Below are 18,887 nucleotides of genomic sequence, written 5' to 3'. Positions count from 1 at the left end.
TTTTTAAGACTAGTCGTAGCAGTTTATGCAACTGGCCCCTGATCGCTGAATTGGGTAAACCTGTGGGGAAATCCAGCTTAAACTAGAAAATGTTGTGGAACATTTTAAGTAGTCTTGTGTAAATACTTAGTGTATGAAATGGTAAATATTCGGTACAATAATATCAAAATATCATAGTATTATCTGATAACGGCCCTTACCTTGTACTTATTTATTTATTTATTGCAAAATCAGCATGTAAAGGAAATGAGTTATGCATGAGCTGCTGTCTCCATGATCGATATCGTAATAAATGATGCGAGACTAGCAAATGCAGCGTACAAGTAGTTCTTCTAAACGTTCTACTAATCAAAGAATCCTTTATAAAAAACTTGTTTCAACAAACATTTTCTGTTTTCAGCACTGATAATAATAAAAAAATGTTTCTGCACCAAATCAGCAAATCAGAATGATTTTTGAAGGATCATGAGACACTAAAGCCTGGAGCAGCTGCTGAAAACTAAGCTGTGCCATTATTTTAAAAACTAATAACAGTAACATGTTTGAACGATAGTGAGTCTGTTTGGAACTTGATATCAATATAACACATGAGAATCAATCAAAATATATCCTGAATACAGAAATATTCATATTACAGGATCACAAAATGCACAAAACATAATAAGTACTTATGTCACATAACATAGGTCTCATTCAGTTTTTGAATATGTTTAATGGTTTCAAATGGTTGTATTGCTGTAGTGTAGTTAGTTAGTTAGAGTTGTGTGGATCATCATGCGTGTCAGCTCTGGATGAAATGAGAATTCCTCTGGTATAGTTTAATAGAAGAGGAGCTCTGGGATAAGAGGCTAATTAAGGGCAGAGCTATGGCACAGGCCATCTGTTCAGGATGCTTTCTGTGAGCCCACCATGCAAACAGGCAGGATTGAGCTGAATATCCACATCAGTGCTAGTGAGAGGCTCGTAATGCATTATGAATGACAGTCAATGAGCAAAATGGTTCAGGAAATATTCTATCCATCTGGAAGCCTTTAGTGTACAATCAACATCTGTTTCTAAACTACACAACATGAAACTTGAAACTTGCGAACTGAGCGCGACAAAATCTTTCATTGCTGTTTTACGGAATTTGCTATCGGTCTGTTTTTACAAAACGTAGAATTCTCCCAGAAAGCATTGAAAGATGGACATCTCGATAGATAGAAGTCTTGTGTTTTTATTTATTTAGAGGATACAGTGGTAAAGGAATAAAGACTTTAATACAAAACGCACATTAATATCTGCAGCTCTATGAAACAACATTATCACTTTGGACAACCAACCACAACATAGTGACATAGTGAAATAACACATTTGAGATGTATTCGATGTAAGTCAACATTTACAATGGGCTTGGAAGCTAAGGTGCTATTCTGGTGTAAGAAACACATCCATGTGGTCGAATGAAACTAATGAAAATTGTTTAGCACACAAATGTAAGCCAGTGATTTTCCTAAAAATCAGCTCACTAGATGCAGCTAAAATACACGAAACCCTGAACACGACAGAAAATAAATAGTATGTGACTAATGGGAAATAGATCTTCATAGGGATTTGGTAATATTCTTTTAAATCTGTACTTTGTGTTCATTTCATCTGTATGCATACAGGATTGCTACAGCCTTGCTAACAAGTGTGACTAAAAAGGAATAGTTTAACCAAAAATGAAAATCTGAGGAAACATACTCAAATTCACCTACATCTTGGATGGCCTGAGGGTGTTACTTCATCCGGACAGATTTGAAGAATTTCGCCGTTCAGACTAATTCAGCATCCACAGGACTCCAGCTGATTGATTAATGATCTTGTGAAGCAGAAAGCTACGTGTTTGGACTAAACCAATCCATCAAAACGTTTTTAACTTCAAACTGTTGCTTCTGACTAAAACATGAGTCCTCTATCCATATGCTTTCAGTGAAAAGTCTGCACCATTTATAAGTGGAAACAAACCAAAACAGGTCTAAACAAATACGTTAGTGGATTTTGATATGAAAGGACATCAAGGCGTTTTTATGGATTATGAATTATTTTGGCCAGAAGCGACAGTTTAAAGTTAAAATGCCTTGATAGGATTACAAGCATGCAGATTTTCACAGTTATTTGGCAGACTGGAGTCATGTTGATAACTTGTGGATTATTGTGATGTTGTTATCAGACTCTCATTCTGACGGCACCCATTCACTGCAGAGGATCCATTGGTGAGCAAGTGACGTAATGTTAAATTTCTCCACATCTGTTTCGATGAAGAAGCCAACACTGTCTACAGCTTGGATGGCATAAGGGTACGATTTCTGCAATTTTTTTTTTTTTATATTCAGGTCAATTAAAGTCAAGGGTTTATAGATACATTATTATTATTACAGTGTGGTGGCAACAGCTAATACACCTCTACTCGTTACATCATAGAACATCTGGACCATTTCTTCTAAGGTGACAGCTCATGCTTTTACAGAGCAGAATGAAACAGGCTCGACATCTACAAAATTACCTTGTAATGCTACTTCAGATCTGTTGTTATAGAAAAAGTAGCCTTTCTTCATAGGTGATGAGTATAAACTTTCTTACTAAACATTAGTGGAAGTCAAAAGTACTATAATATGAGAGTCCAAAGTTGAAATCATTAAAGAATGGGCCATTTAATATTCCTTTCTACTTTGAGCTGCTTTTCACTACACAAGAAACACATTTATGCATCAAATTCAACTGAAACATCCCTTACAGACCCTCTTTGCTATAACTATACACTTTCGTGATGTGTGGGAAGTTGTGAGAATAGAGGTGAGGAGTCATGCAGTGTCATTTCTGGGCAGCTTTTAAATATATATATATTCACTTTTAGCATGTTAATATAACAGTCATTATGATCAATAGGCACGTTGTATATTAGAAACATGCATGTGGGGAAGCCTTTGTGTTAAAATGACTGAAGTGGGCAATGTTAGAATAAAACAGAAACAAATCTGATACATAAATGTTTAGCATGAACAGAGTGTGTCCAGCAATAACTATCTTGTGTTTTATTTCATACTGACGTCAGTGCTACAAAGGCTGTGCAGTTGAGCTGCTTGGATACCAGTCCCAGCTCTTATGTTATAATGTACACAGCATCAATGCAGTTTAGGAGAACAATGGAACATTGTTTTACACCCTTTGGCAAAGTGTTCCCTGCAGCCCTTTCTAATTATAGTTAAAAGTTAGTATTGTAAGGTCATATGCATTGATATCACTTATCACACATCTGCTGTTCTCCTAATTGGAACTTCAGATGCATTTGAGACTTTAGGAAAACAGACGTCTCAGCAAGCAGAAGGAAATATAAATAAATCACAGTGATCTGTGAAATAGACGTAAAACAGTGGTTCTCAATGTTTTTGACTCCAGAGCTCTCCTTTGTCCGAGACCATATTCGAAGGCCCTGCTATCTATGCTAATACGCACATCTGGTACTTGTGTGATAAAAATAAATAAACTTGATGTCAAATAAATCAATAAATAAGACGTCAGTTTAATGTTGCATGGGTTTATTTTGTATAATTTTAATTAAAATAACAGTTCAGCTAAAAATGAAAATTTGCTCCGGGTCTGTTGTGAGCGCGTTCACAACACTGTAGTGACGCCGCTGACGTAAGACGCTGCTGACGTGTTTTCTTTGTTATTGGGTGCACCAGAGAACACGTCAGCAGCGTCGTACGTCAACAGTCACAGCAGTCGCTTTCACAACAGACCCAGAAGAGAAGAAAAAGAGGAATAAAGTCGTAATTTTTGTTATTTTTGGAACAAAATGTATTTTCGATGCTTCAATAAATTCTAACGGACCCTCTGATGTCACATGGACTACTTTGATGATGTTTTTATTACCTTTCTGGACATGGACAGTATACCGTACATACATTTTCAATGGAGGGACAGAAAGCTCTCGGACTAAATCTAAAATATCTTAAACTGTGTTCTGAAAATGAATGGAAGTCTTACGGGTTTGGAACGACATGAGGGTGAGTCATTAATGACATAATTTACATTTTTGGCTGAACTAACCCTTTAATTGAAGGACTGGGGTCATGTTGATTACTTGTGGATTATTGTGATGCTTTTATCAGCTGTTTGGACTCATTCTGACGGCACCCATTCACTGCAGAGGATCCATTGGTGAGCAAGTGTCGTAATGCTAAATTTCTCCACATCTGTTCAAACCTGTTTTTGGGGTGAACTATTCCATTAAGATTATATTAATGTAACTAAATTTAAATAATTTTAAGACTTATCAGGAAGTTTGGTTTAGGTCCCTGATGAGCCCTTCCCTCTGGATGAGAACCACTGATTTAAAGGAGCAAAGAAACAAAATCAAGTGTAAAACCGTATGGATTAAAAGCACATTGATTTTCTGATGACATTCAAATTTCTATTAAAGGTAATTTCTCATCTTTGCTAGTTATTCTATGAAATTTACAAAACATTATCTTAAAAAAAAAAACGTACAGTTTACAAAACTAAAATAGTTAAAACCAACCCAAAATTTGAAGAGAGAGAGAGAGAGAGAGAGAGAGAGAGAGAGAGAGAAGTTGTAATAGACTGTCATGTGGAAATAAAGTCACTCATGCAGGAACACACATTTTCACACTAAAAACAAAGATAAATTTCTATTCCTATGCAAATTTCTCTATTATGGTCCCAGGTTTATTGAGCTGCTTTCTGCTCTTTTCTGGCATCCAGAAGGGCACATTTCCATGGTTGTTGAAATTAGCTGTGATGCTTGAAATCATCTATCAGTCTACCAGTAAGAGAAGACACACGCTGACATTTAATTATACCATAAGCAAAAGACAAGGTGATGTGTTGCACAAAAAAGTGGTTGATAGCCCTGTGCTCTTATGGTGGCTCCCACAGTGTCACATAAAACAGGAGGTACAGTATCTGTGTCGGCTTAAGTGAGAGGTAATTGTGGGCTTGTGCAGGTGTCAGCTTCAGCTCTTGACTCAGGAGACCCCAGCCACACAAAAGAGTCCCTCTCAAAGCTGGTTTGGTACAGGTGATGCATGAGTATGCTGCAGAGGCCAGGATTACAGGGTCCTGTGGGAAACGCTGTCCTGAGGACTGCTGTCCGCTGTAGTGTGTTTGAGCAGATCCAGGGGCATCAGAGGAAGAGGCTGGTTTTGTTCACTCACTACTGCCTCGTATGGGGGCGCCTCATCTAAAGGTAAGGCTGACAAAGAGATGGAGGCGACTGGCTGGTGCCTGAAGTCCTGTAGTCTGGTTGGGTAATGGGAAGAGCCACTTGCTGACACCCAAGAAGCCCCAGCGAGCAGATCCTCCATCTCTCTGTGACGGCGTGGGGCGGGATGCTCCCGGCACGGGTCTGTGAGGGAGTAGGGGGGCGGATCGTCCGTAGGAACATATATCTGCGTCCCTTGTCCCACACATTCATCATAACTGAAAGAAAAGACAAAAAAAAAAACCTTTTCTATAATATTACGTAATTGATGTATTTATTAGTACAATAGGCTACAACTAAATATTGGAGGGTCCTATTGCACACCCTCTTTAGGGAACCACATATATGTACCGTATACATTGTAGGATACATTTTATAACCACTAGAGGGCAGGAAATGCATTTATGCCAAGAACCTCCAATATGATGATCTCCTTGCTAATGTGTAAATACTTATATAGTATATGGGAATAATACTGTTTCGCTTGTTGTTTCCAGAATTAAATAATTGGCTTTTATACGGTCATTATAATAAATACACAAACATGATTAAAATATTATATGGAAAATATCACATTTAAAATACACTGTAGGAAATATACATAAAAAAAGTTTAACTTACTGTCAGTAGAGCAAAATATTGTGATTAATCTTATGATTTGTCATGAAAGGTCAAGTTATGCTTTATTATCTTAGCACTCAGATACACAAAGAACATTCAAACAATGATATATGACACTAAAATTATAAATTAAACAAAAAGCTTATTTTTTCTTTAGATTTTCTGTGGACCCCAACCACCCCCTTACAGCCTCTTTTAATACAGTACAAATAAATATTATATAATATTTAATAAAGTAATAAAAAAACGAATTTCCCTTTAAAGTTGATGTAGCTTTAAATATGTAGCTAAGAAAAATTATAATTTCAAGCCATTTTACACTTCTCATGTATATCAGAATTGTCAGATTTATGACAGTATATTATGAATTTTTATGGCAGTGTTATGAATTAGGTTTCTGAAACCTGTATTTTTACATAGTGAGATTATTTTTTGTATGCTGTTATAATATCTGGATACAAGAATCTCATGCTAAGTATTACTGACATTTGATTCTCTTTTTGTTCCTTCCCACCACACCAAATTGCCAATTTCACTTTCTCTGTGCGATATCCTGCTGCATGGCAAACAAAGCTCCAGTGAAGCGCATCCGATTTAAAGTCTGATGTGTCCATCCAAGAGAAAAGCAAACAAAAAAAGAGAGAAAGAGTAAAATGGCCTACGTGTTTGTGTGAAGGTGAGTTTGTGCGCGCGCGTGTGTGTGTGTGAGAGGTGAGCTACATTAACCAGGTTCATTGGCACTTCCAGGAAAGTGAAGCAGTCTTATGCCTCTGACCACAGCATGAGCAGGGCACAGAGTTTTAGAAAGAGAAAGAGCGAATAGCAGCAGGGTAATTGGATCTTGGTATGGTTAACCATATCAGACTGTCAGTGAGAGCGGAAATGGGACGGTAGAATTGGTTTAAGCTGCCACCCCAGGCTTACACATGAGAGATGAACACAGAGAGAGGGCTTTGTGGTGGAGAAAAAGATCTCTGTTATAGAAACATCTTTTGTCTACATACAAAAGATGTGCAGATGGGTTAGTAAGGTTTTTTTTTTTAATTATTATTATTAAGAAATTATTATTGTTATTTACCAAGGATGCATTAAATGGTTCAAAAATTACAGTAAATGCATTTGTAATGTTACAAAAGATTTCTATTTCAAATAAATGCTGTTCATTTGAATTATCTATTAATCAAAGAATCCTGAAAAACATGTCAACATTGATAATTAGACATGCTTCTTGAGCACCAAATCAGCATATTAGAATGATTTCTGGAAGACTGTGTTACCTGCAGAAAATTCAGCTTTACTATCCTCTTTAAAATGTATTAAAATAGAAAACAAATATTTTAAATTGTAATGATATTTCACAATGTTCCTTTTTGATCAAATAAATTTAGCTTTGGTGAGTATAAGAGACTCCTTTCAAAAACATAAAAAAAATTCAATCTTAATGACCCTAAACTTTTGAACAGTTTTTATTTTGGTTTAAATAACACAATCAGAACATCATAATTTTTCAAGAACGAACTGAATTTAAAATATTTATTTATTTAAAATATTTATTTTATTGAATACAAAATACATACAGCACCTCATTTTCTAACACAACACAAATTTTGACTATACATGCTTTCAGTATGGTCACTACCTGGTGTTGTATGAAAAAGAGATGCATAGATTCTCACGGGCATCTTGTGGGTCACTCTCTCATGGAACTGTTCATTAAGCTGCCATTTTGGACGTGAAATATTTCTGATGCTAGTACAATCCTTGGTTGTATAATAAACTGATTTAATAGCAGCGGCAGCTGTATCTCCCATAGACTCAATGATCTACTCCCTGTCCTCCTCCGTCAGGCTTCAGTAAGGAGATGAGAGCTAATTAACACACCACCTGCTCAACTGGAAGAGGTGATGATACCAGGGAAAATGGCTAAGCATGACTGGGACCCATTAAATGAGCAGGTAAACACCAAAAAAAAAGTGGTTCAGATGAAATCAATCTAGTTTCATGCTCCTTTTCTTAAAGTTTTTTACATCTGCCTAGAGCTTTAAATGGAACTCCATTCCGCCACATGAGAAACAAATATTGATCAAAATATTTTGACATTTACACATGAATGCAAAATGAAAAAACTCCAGTTCAGATACCAATCCAGATATCAGTACATTTTGCCACAGGTGGAGACCACAGCAAACGGGACTCCATGCCTGGACACTTTACACTGCCACTATAAGCAGGTCAACCAGTATCGACAGCTTGGCTGAATGCTCATAACCCCACAATGCTCTGGCACACATCTCTGAGAATACTGCACAGATATACTTTGGTGCCACTGTGTGTAAGAATTACACACTTTGGCAGACTCTGTTTCTGAACTTGGCAATGAAGGCCAATGACTACATCCCCTTGGACTGTATACAAAATTCATTATGCAGTCTTTGTACCTTATATTGTGTTACATTATGAAATTGATTCACAGACATACACAAAGCCAAACAGCAACTCCCCCTGCAGAGTAGCATTCTGAGCCCACTTCAGCCCACTTTAATATACACAAGATAAAAAAGGCCATGCGTAATGTGTAATTCACTCAATTCTGCATTCTTGGCCTCACATTCTTTTTGGATTCACTAGTATTGTACTTAATGTATTAAATACATTTCTGAATAATAATGATAATAATAATAATAATAATAATAATAATAAATAATTGTCAAATATATAGTCTGAGTAGCCCATGAATGAATCAATATATCTTAACACTGACTTATAATTGTTGAAGCAGAGCATTTTTTCATCACTAATGAAATTATATAACCACATATAATAAAAAACTAAGGACTCAAGGAAAAAGCAGTTACCATTATATAATCTGTAAGTATATATATATATATATTTCTTGTTGTTTACTGCCAAATATTTATTACTTAGCTCAGATTGATGTTTGTAATTAGTGAAAATAATATCAGACAATAAATTATTTATTAAATCAGAAACATTTTAGTTTACATTTTGTTTTTGTCTTTGCACTCCATCTTTGAGTTAAATCACAGCAATGTAAAACTAAAAACTGTACATATGGAAGGTTTATCGTCTTAACAACAACAGATATTTTCTTCGGTATTGTGATGTACATTTAAGTGAAATGGATTCAAATGTAGGAAGGGAACTTGGTTCTATGCATTGGGTGTTGACTGGATGGAGGCAGGTCTGAATGTAAGCTTGAAGCTGATTGTAAGAAAGGTGCAGGGTTTAAGTTAACTCATTTATTTATTTATTTTAATCCAGAAAACGTCACCAGAGAAAAATCTGACATTTCACCGGAAGAAACATGCATGGATGAATTGTTCACAATAAGATCAATAACAAGCATTTAGAAAACAAGACAGATTGAATTTTACTTTCAAGCTGACTTGAAAGGAAATTGAAAGACTGATTGAGTTTGACAGGTCATGCTGGATCAGGTCTCAAAGTCTGATTTAAAGACCAATTTTAGGATTCGATTTCCATGTAGACCTCTACTCTGCAGCCTGATACAGTTGTGCTCCTTTAAAAGTTCACAACACCTGCAGTGTCACCTGTAATCAATATGAATATGACCTCTGTTGTTACCGTGGTTACCCTCAGCGGTGTGTTCCCCTGCTCCTCATACATAAATAATGACTCTGATCGAGAATCCTCCATGTGCAGGTGTGTGCGCGAGATGCTATCAAGATAAAAGCACATTCAAAATGTTGACAGAAGGTGATCTGTTAGGGTTTTCTATATCCCTCTGTGTGAGTGTAACATAAAACAGTTTGCTCTCTTCAGAACAAGGTGAGAACTGTTTTGCACCATCCTGCTTCCCCTGTTAAGGAGCCCAGCTCCTCAGAGACCCCTGCACACACACTTACTGAGATGCCACCTCAACTGACAATAATTCATTAATCAGGCTTGACAAATGTCACAGCCCAGTCATGACTGTGAGTCTCATCTCATCTATCCATATCCATAAATAATAAACAGCCCGTATTTGCTTTAAAGGATTTTTTTTCCACTATTGTTCTTCTTAAGAACAAATATGAGCATCAGTTGTTTTTGCACCTTGGGCTAATGAAGACAGTTCCCACTTCCCCAAGAAAAAAGCACCTGCAGACGACAGTCTCTGTCATTCCACACTCTTTAAATCTTTAAAAGAAAAATTGTATTAAAAAACTAAATAAATGCAACATATAAAATCATTATATTTTAATATGACTATATTAAATTATATTTAAAAACATTTTTAAAATGTAATTTATTCCTGTGATGCCATTTCTCCAGTCTTCAGTGTCACATTCAGTGTTCTAATATGCTGATGTGTTGCTCAATCATTATTATTAATCATGGTTCTTATTATTATCAATGTTGAAAACAAGTTTCGCTATTTAAAAGCATTATAAGCATTTTTTCAGGATTATTTGATTAACAGAAAGTTCAATAAACAGAATTTGCAATACAAATCTTTTGTAACATTATAAATTACTTTACTGTCACTTTTGATCAGTTTACTGTGTCCTAACTTATACAGTATATCTTATATCTTACAGACCACAAACGTTTGAATTACAGTATCATGGTTACTGAAGAAAAAAAAAAAGATATATATATTGCACAATGGAGAGTTATGACGTGTTTCTCGAATCATGAACACATTGCAGAGTGTGTATTTCTGGGATCTGCCTATTTTTCTCCTGTTCTGCGGAAGTTGCACTTCACGGGCTCCACAGGTGAGCAGCTCATATACATGCCCTGAGCACTAAGTTCCCAGGTGCCATCTGTGGCCATAGCAGCCCTGGCATGAGTCACATGCCACAGCCCCTCCCTGCCAATCCCACAGAGACACAAGCACAGCCACACAAACACACTGCCATTCTGTAGCAATGGGCTTGAACTTACACCCACTGCGCTAATAGCTCCTCATTCCAAAGTCCTGAAGACATCAAAGAACAGCATAGCGGTGGACTCCATGTTAGAGTCCACATATGTGCATGTAGAATAAACTGGCAAGTTCCCAAACGTGGCATGTGGAAATGCCTAGGTAGCCCAGACCCTCTACAGCATAATGATCCAATGCCAGTCCACATACACACACAGACATTTGCTTCCTCTACACACATTTTTTGTAGCCATGTTGCTTTAATTGTGAAGACAGAGAGCCCTGAGATAGTAATAGGGCTGGCTGCAATGTGGCAGTGGTGATAAATGCACATTATGATGTGACTGGAGGCTCGTCTCTTCTGATCTGAAGAGTGATTCTGGTCCCGCTCATTTCTGGCACAGATGAATGAAGGCCAGCAGAGAGGCAGGCGGTGATGGAGAGCTCGGTTCAGCTTCAGTGCCTTGTCATCTGTAAGACCTCCTCCTCTCTCAAAACACTCCAAATTCACAGATACCATACAAAACACTAGAGATCATAGAACATTGGAATTGAGGAGTTAAAATGAAAGAAAGTCCTTCCAAAAAAGTAGCTAAATAATATTTTTAAGCAAAGCATCAGCAGGAAACAATGGTTTCTAAAAATCTTCGTGTTCAGCTGAAGAAAGGAGGTCACATTCATCTGGGGCAGCAGGAGGGTGAGTAATTTCAGTGGAGTATCCCTTTAACTGCTACATGTTTCTGAGCAACACACAGTAGTGGCGTACCTGAATAAATCATTGTTGTTGAACGAATCGATTGAACTAATGATTCAATGACTCACTCATTAAAATGACTTGTTTTTTTTTCCTGAATGAATCAGCATTGATGAACTAATCAGTTGAATGAATGATTCAATGACTGACTCATAAAGAGTCACATGTTTCATTCCTGGAGTAATCAGTTTTGTTAAACAAATAGGCCAAATGATTGTTTCAGTGATGTTACCGGTGAGAGCCAGTGAAAAATCCCCACCACTAACACAGACTGACAGTCTATCTGGAAAGTACAAACACAGACAAACAAAATCTCACCCGTTCTGCCCACACCTCTGCTGTAGAATAATAAGATCCAGAAAAAATGCTGCATTGGATGCAGACTTTTCACTGTAGAATAAAATGTAGTCAAGAGTGTGTAGTGGTAATCTTCCATCATCTTACCACATCCTCTCACAGAGGTGTGCGGGTGTGGACTGCTAGTCTCTAATTAAATTGAGTATATGGACTGAGGGTCGGATATCTCTCCCAAACAGAATTACACACCATTCAGTAATTCTTAATAGGCGTCCAGGCCAGCACTAATATTCTATATCAGTCATAATTTGCTTTTTAATAGGAGAAGGCCCTGCTCTTTCAGGTAGCTCTTGCTCCTGGGGAGATGTAATTTCACCCTGTTCAAAAGCCCCTTCACAGAGCTTCACCAGAGGGCTCTGCCAGCCTAATGGAACTGTCATAGAGATGTAAATAACATTGGCACACTGTGAAACAAGCCATGAAGGGCAGGCAAGCTGAGCACAAGCATGACCCTTACTAAACCTTCTCTCTCTGGTATTTAACACGCAAACAGGCAGCCGCATGCTTAACAATTTATATGTTTGTTATGCAACCGAGGAAGCACTTCAGTATTGAGAAAGAATAACCATAGGAGTGATAAATAACTTAACTAGACAGAGTCACTTTAAGAGCAGATTAACTGACTCAACAGTCAGGTCAATCAGAAGTGATGGTTCTGCATGAAGAAACAAGTCAACCTTGACTTAGGTCAAGATTCGAGTCAACAACTTTGAGAGCAACACGCAGCAGTTTTTATTTAGAGCAGGGACACTTTTACATGTAATCCATTCAGTAAAGTTCAAAGCATATATCCGGACAGTGTTTTACATTTAAAGGGGGATAAGAAGGCAAGATGGGCGTGTTGTGACATCAAACATATGAATATTAATTAGCTCATGCTGACATTGCAAGGTAATTTTCCAAGAATGTTCAGTCATGTAACCTAATATTCATGAGCTAAGCCTTCACCTTGGTCACATTCATAAAAATGTAATATATGCCTAAATTGTATGACCTTGTAAAGTAAAGGTCTGAGTAACATCAGATCACCTTTATGTTTGCTCAGACACTTCAACACAAACTAAACTGATTTTGATAAATAGTCAAAATGATAAGCTAATCTGGTCTGTAGATCATATCTGAAGCCTACAGTATAAAAACTGAAATGTGGACTTTAAATCCAGTCTCCTTACATTTGAGTAGGCAATCATTCTTTTATCTCAATTCTAGTGCATAAATAATTGTGACAAATGTATTGCTCTTTCCAGAAAACCTGAACTCAAATGAAAGATTGCTTTGGCATGTTAGATAAATGTGGGTGCAGCATTGCACATTTTTTTGATATCCCATATACTAAACACTGCCAGTGTGCAGTGAGCTGTCATGAGTGCACACTTCATTCATATTTTGGAGTCTCTTGGTCCAAGTGTTTTGTAGGTCAGTGGATATATGCATGGATCAGACACCTGTATTTTTTTCTTTCCCAATGTGGTGTAAAGAAAAACCCTGAAATACCAAGTACTTACAATACAGCAAACTATAGTCTACACTATGAATGCACTTTTAATGCAAGCCAACAGAACATTGTAATACAAGTCTACTACATTTGGTTGAGTAGGTTAAAGGTAAGGGTTCAAGCATTACATTCCACAACCAGAATAACCTCATACACTACTAGGCTGGAATACACTACACATTTTTTTTTTAATTTTTTGAAATGGTAAGCGTCATACACTCAATGACTTTGTAAATAGTCACAAAGGAAAACGGACCATCATACACTACATGACTGAGGATCGCAAACTACCAGACTTTAAAGTCAATTCCGATTACAACCAACTCACGCAGAAACATGCACATTGTTGATAGGCAACGCATGACAAATAAAAACAATGTGTTTTAAAATCGACTGAAAATATATATATTTTTTTATATCCTCCTAAAGCTAAAAAAAATCTGAGTCTATGACCATCATACTATATGCAATTTTCTATGAAATCTGTTAACTCAAATCTGCAGGCTGGCTCTGACATTAGGCAATTAGCCTTTACTTATCCAAACTGTAAATCGGGGGATAATTGGGGCAAAAAATTGTGTAGTGTATTCCAGCCTTAAGGGGTATTTGAGTTCTAATATCACTGACTTCCACAGTACATACAGGTGCATCTCAATAAATTAGAATGTCGTGGAAAAGTTAATTGATTTCAGTAATTCAACTCAAATTGTGAAACTCATGTATTAAATAAATTCAATACACAAAGACTGAATTAGTTTAAGTCTTTGGTTCTTTTAATTGTGATTAATTTGCTCACATTTAGCAAAAACCCACCAATTCACTATCTCAACAAATTAGAATATGGTGACATGCCAATCAGCTAATCAACTCAAAACACCTGCAAAGGTTTCCTGAGCCTTCAAACTGGTCTCTCAGTTTGGTTCACTAGGCCACACAATCATGGGGAAGACCGCTGATCTGACAGTTGTCCAGAAGACAATCACTGACACCCTTCACAAGGAGGGTAAGCCACAAACATTCATTGCCAAAGAAGCTCGCTGTTCAAAGAGTGCTGTATCCAAGCATGTTAACAGAAAGTTGAGTGGAAGGAAAAAGTGTAGAAGAAAAAGATGCACAACCAACAGAGAGAACCACAGCCTTATAAGGATTGTCAAGAAAAATCTATTCAAGAATTTAAGTGAACTTGACAAGGAATGGACTGAGGCTGGGGTCAAGGCATCAAGAGCCACCACACACAGATGTATCAAGGAATTTGGCTACAGTTAAGCAACTCCTGAACCACAGACAATGTCAGTGAATGACCTGACATTATACCTGTACGTATATTATCTCTGTACGTATAGCCTATTAGAAAGATTTCAATCCGGGTTTAGATCTGGACACAGTACAGAGACTGCTTTGGTCAGGGTTCTGAATGACCTCCTCGTTATAGCTGACTCTGGGGCTTGTGGTATTTTGGTCATGTTAGACCTTACTGCTGCATTCGATACCATATGTCAGTATATTATTGGACAGATTGCATAAGTGGACCGGTCTGTCTGGAACGGTGTTAGACTGGTTTGAATCTTACCTCTCAGGTCGTTCACAATTTGTCTACATGGGTTCAAACAGATCTCAGACTGTTTCTCTGTGTCAGGGTGTCCCTCAGGGGTCAGTCTTGGGTCCTACGTTATTTAGTATTTATATGTTGCCTCTCGGGAAGATCATTCAGAAATATGGCCTGAGCTATCACTGCTATGCAGACGACACCCAGATTTATATCAGCTCTCTGCCTGATCTTAATTTTTCCTCTTTAAACCTGTCTGACTGTTTGGTGGAAATTAAAGGGTGGATGAAACTCAACTTTCTTAAACTAAACTGCTCCAAAACTGAAGTCTTATTAATTGGCACTCCTTTGAATGTCAGTAAATGTAAGGATTTTAGAATCTCAGTAGACAACACCCAATTGTCCCCTTCTGGCCAGGTTCGTAATTTTGGGGTTATTTTCGATGCCCAGCTAACATTTAACTCTCATTTTAATAACATAACGAAGGTTGCTTTTTTCCATCTGAGAAACATTGTGCGCATCAGACCGTTTCTCTCTAGGCCTGATGCAGAGAAGCTTATCCATGCTTTCATCACATCAAGGCTTGATTATTGTAACTCTCTCTTTGCGGGTTTACCTGCAAACTCTATTAAGAGGTTGCAATTTATTCAAAACTCTGCCGCACGTGTTTTGACTCACACCTCATCACGCCATCACATCACACCAGTGCTCCAGCAACTGCACTGGCTTCCAGTTCAGTCACGTATTGATTTTAAAGTTCTGATTTTAACTTATAAAGCAGTACATGGGCTGGCTCCAGATTACATCTGTGATTTGGTTACTCCATCCATTCCTGCTCGCTCTCTCCGCTCTGCTGGCTCTCTCTCTCTGTGTCAGCCTCGTTGTAAATTAAAAACTATGGGGGGAAGGGCCTTTTCCTGTAATGCGCCTAAGTTATGGAATACATTACCATAAACTATCAGGGATGCTGCTTCTGTGGATTGTTTTAAGAGACTTCTTAAGACACATCTTTTTACTCAAGCTTTTTATTTATAAATTGTGTAATTTTTGATACTTATTTTTTTACTGCAATGTTTGTTTGATTGTTTGACTATTTTGTATGTTGTAGCGCTTTGAGCATGTGAAAGGCGCATTATAAATAAAATTTATTATTCTTATTATTATTACCTGGGCTAAGGAGAAGAAGAACTAGACTGTTGCCCAGTGGTCCAAAGTCCTCTTTTCAGGTGAGAGCAAGTTTTGTATTTCATTTGGAAACCAAGGTCCTAGAGTCTGGAGGAAGGGTGGAGAAGCTCATAGCCCAAGTTGCTTGAAGTCCAGTATTAAGTTTCCACAGTCTGTGATGATTTGGTGTGCAATGTCATCTGCTGGTGTTGGTCCATTGTGTTTTTTGAAAACCAAAGTCACTGCACCTGTTTAGCAAGAAATTTTTGAGCACTTTATGCTTCCTTCTGCTGACCAGTTTTTTTTAAGATGCTGATTTCATTTTCCAGCAGGATTTGGCACCTGTCCACACTGCCAAAAGCACCAAAAGTTGGTTAAATGACCATGGTGCTGGTGTGCTTGACTGGCCAGCAAACTCTCCAGACCTGAACCCCAGAGAGAATCTATGGGGTATTGTCAAGAGGAAAATTAGTAACAAGAGACCAAAAAAATGCAGATGAGCTGAAGGCCACTGTCAAAGAAACCTGGGCTTCCATACCACCTCATCAGTGCCACAAACTGATCACCTCCATGCCATGCTGAATTGAGGCAATAATTAAAGCAAAAGGAGCCCCTACCAAGTATTGAGTACATGCATAGTAAATGGACATACTTTCAAGAAGGCCAACAAGTCACTAAAATGTTTTTTTTTTTATTTATCTTAAGAAGTATTCTAATTTGCTGAGATAGTGAATTGGTGGGTTTTTGTTAAATGTGAGCCTAAATCATCACAATTAAAAGAATCAAAGACTTAAACTACTTCAGTCTGTGTGCACTGATTTTATTTAATACACGAGTTTCACAAACTTTTCCACAACATTCTAATCTATTGAGATCCACCTGTACATTACTGCTCCATCAGAAGCAACATATTCCAAAATCACTATGACCTCATCATTTTAATTTAATATGGTCATAATAATTTTAGATTATACACTTCTGTTATGAAGGCATAAATATATCAATAATAGCACATCCCCAAGGAGGTTATAATGGTTTAAGAGTTCACTTAAAATAAAATAGAAAGTATAAATCCCACATGGATATAGTTATATGATACAGACTATAGTAATAATGTCTCCAGGATGTAGAGATAGCCCTGAGGTCATAATAATTTTGAAATGTATTGCCACAGCTAATAATCTGGTATTGAGTTTGTAATGTATTACAGGTTCTTTCACACAATCAAATTGCTTTTGTGGTGCTTATGAGTAATAAATGCTAAAAACAGCAATGGCCATTGTTCATTTGAGCTGGTTTTGACACCCACCCTAAAATCATAGTGTTGGAATGAGATCTGATAAAAGAGAAACCTTTCTGACTCTGAGACATCCCTCTGTGATGGGCTCCCCTACCGGAGAAGTATTTTATGGGTCGCTGTGTGAAGGCAGGCAGGCTAAATGGCAAGGAAGGGAACTGACAGATTCTTTGAAGATGCCAATTAGACAAGCTGCCATTTAGATCAAACACACCAAGCCTTTTCCAGTGCAAAGCCATGGCATTTATCAGCAATCCCTGCTTGTTAGGAGAACTGAAAAAGTTGAAGGTGTCCAACCTTCCTAACAGGACGAGCGAGGACTGCGAAAGGTGAAACCTTCTGAACAGAGAAAGAAGAAAAAGGACTGAGAGCTGAGTAGAGTGAATACAACTACTCATCTGGTTCTATGCAAATTCTTCCTATTTTTGACCATTTCTCTCTAATTCCTAATTTTTCAAGCAATATGAAAAATTAACACAGAGTCCCATAGATTTAGTAAACAAATGTACCTAAAGTCGAAAGTTTGTGTCAGCACATGGTAATTCTGCTTTTCCCGGACACGAGAAATAATCTAACTAGAACAAGTTTCATTATTTTCAAACAGACCCTTCAAGACTGAATGTCTGAATCTGATAAAATGGGGGCAAGTTACACTTCAAGTCAAGCTGTGAGAGAAACGAGTGAAATATAATTCAAATATGGCAAATTATTCTGAACTATTTCTATCTTTAGCATCTCTAACTGGCTTTTAATGTGGTTATCAGCTCATGCTACTCTGAGGCCTTTAAAGGCTGCAAAAAGGATGATGGAATGGAATCCATTGAAGAGGCAGCCTTCTTTGTCACAGCCGATAAAGTGATCTCATTACTGATTACACACGCACACCTTCTCTTTTCTACCCTTCACTGTACATACAACATATATTCACATAGACACAATCCAGAGGTAAAATGTGACTCACTGAGGTGGGGAGTCTGGGTACATGACGTTGACATGAGACAGCGTCTCCACGTAGGAGTCAAAGTCAAATGCAGGGGGAAAGTCCTCAACACAAGTGGACCTCAGCTCTCCAATGGAGCCACCATATGAGAGGCCATCTGGAGCTGTAGAAACAATAGCAGAAAAACAGATGATTTCTGTTTCTCATATTACATTTTCAAGAAGGTGGCATATTGAGAGTGGTACTATGATCCATTGTATATTACTTTATTTATTTCCAAAAAAATATTATCATCCAAAGATGTAAATTCTGTGATCATTTGCTCATGTCTTCCAAACCCTTAAGACTCTAGTATTTTTTACAACACAAATTATATGATGAAAATATATATTTTTAATGAAGCCTGAGGTATTTTGTCCCTCCATTGAAAATCCATTTGCTTGCTTGACACATGATAACCATGGACACATTTCATCATCCTTATATTACATTAGATGAGCTCTATGAATGTGCGTTGATCTTTAATAAAATCTGTAATCATAATATAAAGTAATCATATCCCTTCAGAAGGCTT

At 37.3% G+C, this 18,887-nt stretch overlaps 1 protein-coding gene across 2 annotated transcripts in view; it reads right to left on the bottom strand.

Moving 5' to 3' along the window:
• Positions 1–4,478: 4,478 nt before the first annotated feature.
• Positions 4,479–18,887, bottom strand: part of LOC109092588 (protein BEAN1-like) — a 51,667-nt gene continuing 37,258 nt past the window's right edge. For both annotated transcript variants that reach the window (XM_042760603.1, XM_042760601.1), the window contains 2 exons: positions 18,335–18,476; positions 4,479–5,466 (listed from right to left, as the gene is read on the bottom strand). In XM_042760603.1, the coding sequence (XP_042616537.1) occupies positions 5,097–5,466; positions 18,335–18,476 (512 nt within the window). In that variant the 3' untranslated portion in view covers positions 4,479–5,096. The remainder of the gene's footprint in view (positions 5,467–18,334; positions 18,477–18,887) is intronic.

This window comes from Cyprinus carpio, chromosome A7 (genome assembly GCF_018340385.1).
Source record: "Cyprinus carpio isolate SPL01 chromosome A7, ASM1834038v1, whole genome shotgun sequence".
In the NCBI taxonomy this organism is placed as follows: Eukaryota; Metazoa; Chordata; class Actinopteri; order Cypriniformes; family Cyprinidae; genus Cyprinus; species Cyprinus carpio.
This window is presented reverse-complemented; position numbering and strand designations above follow the sequence as displayed.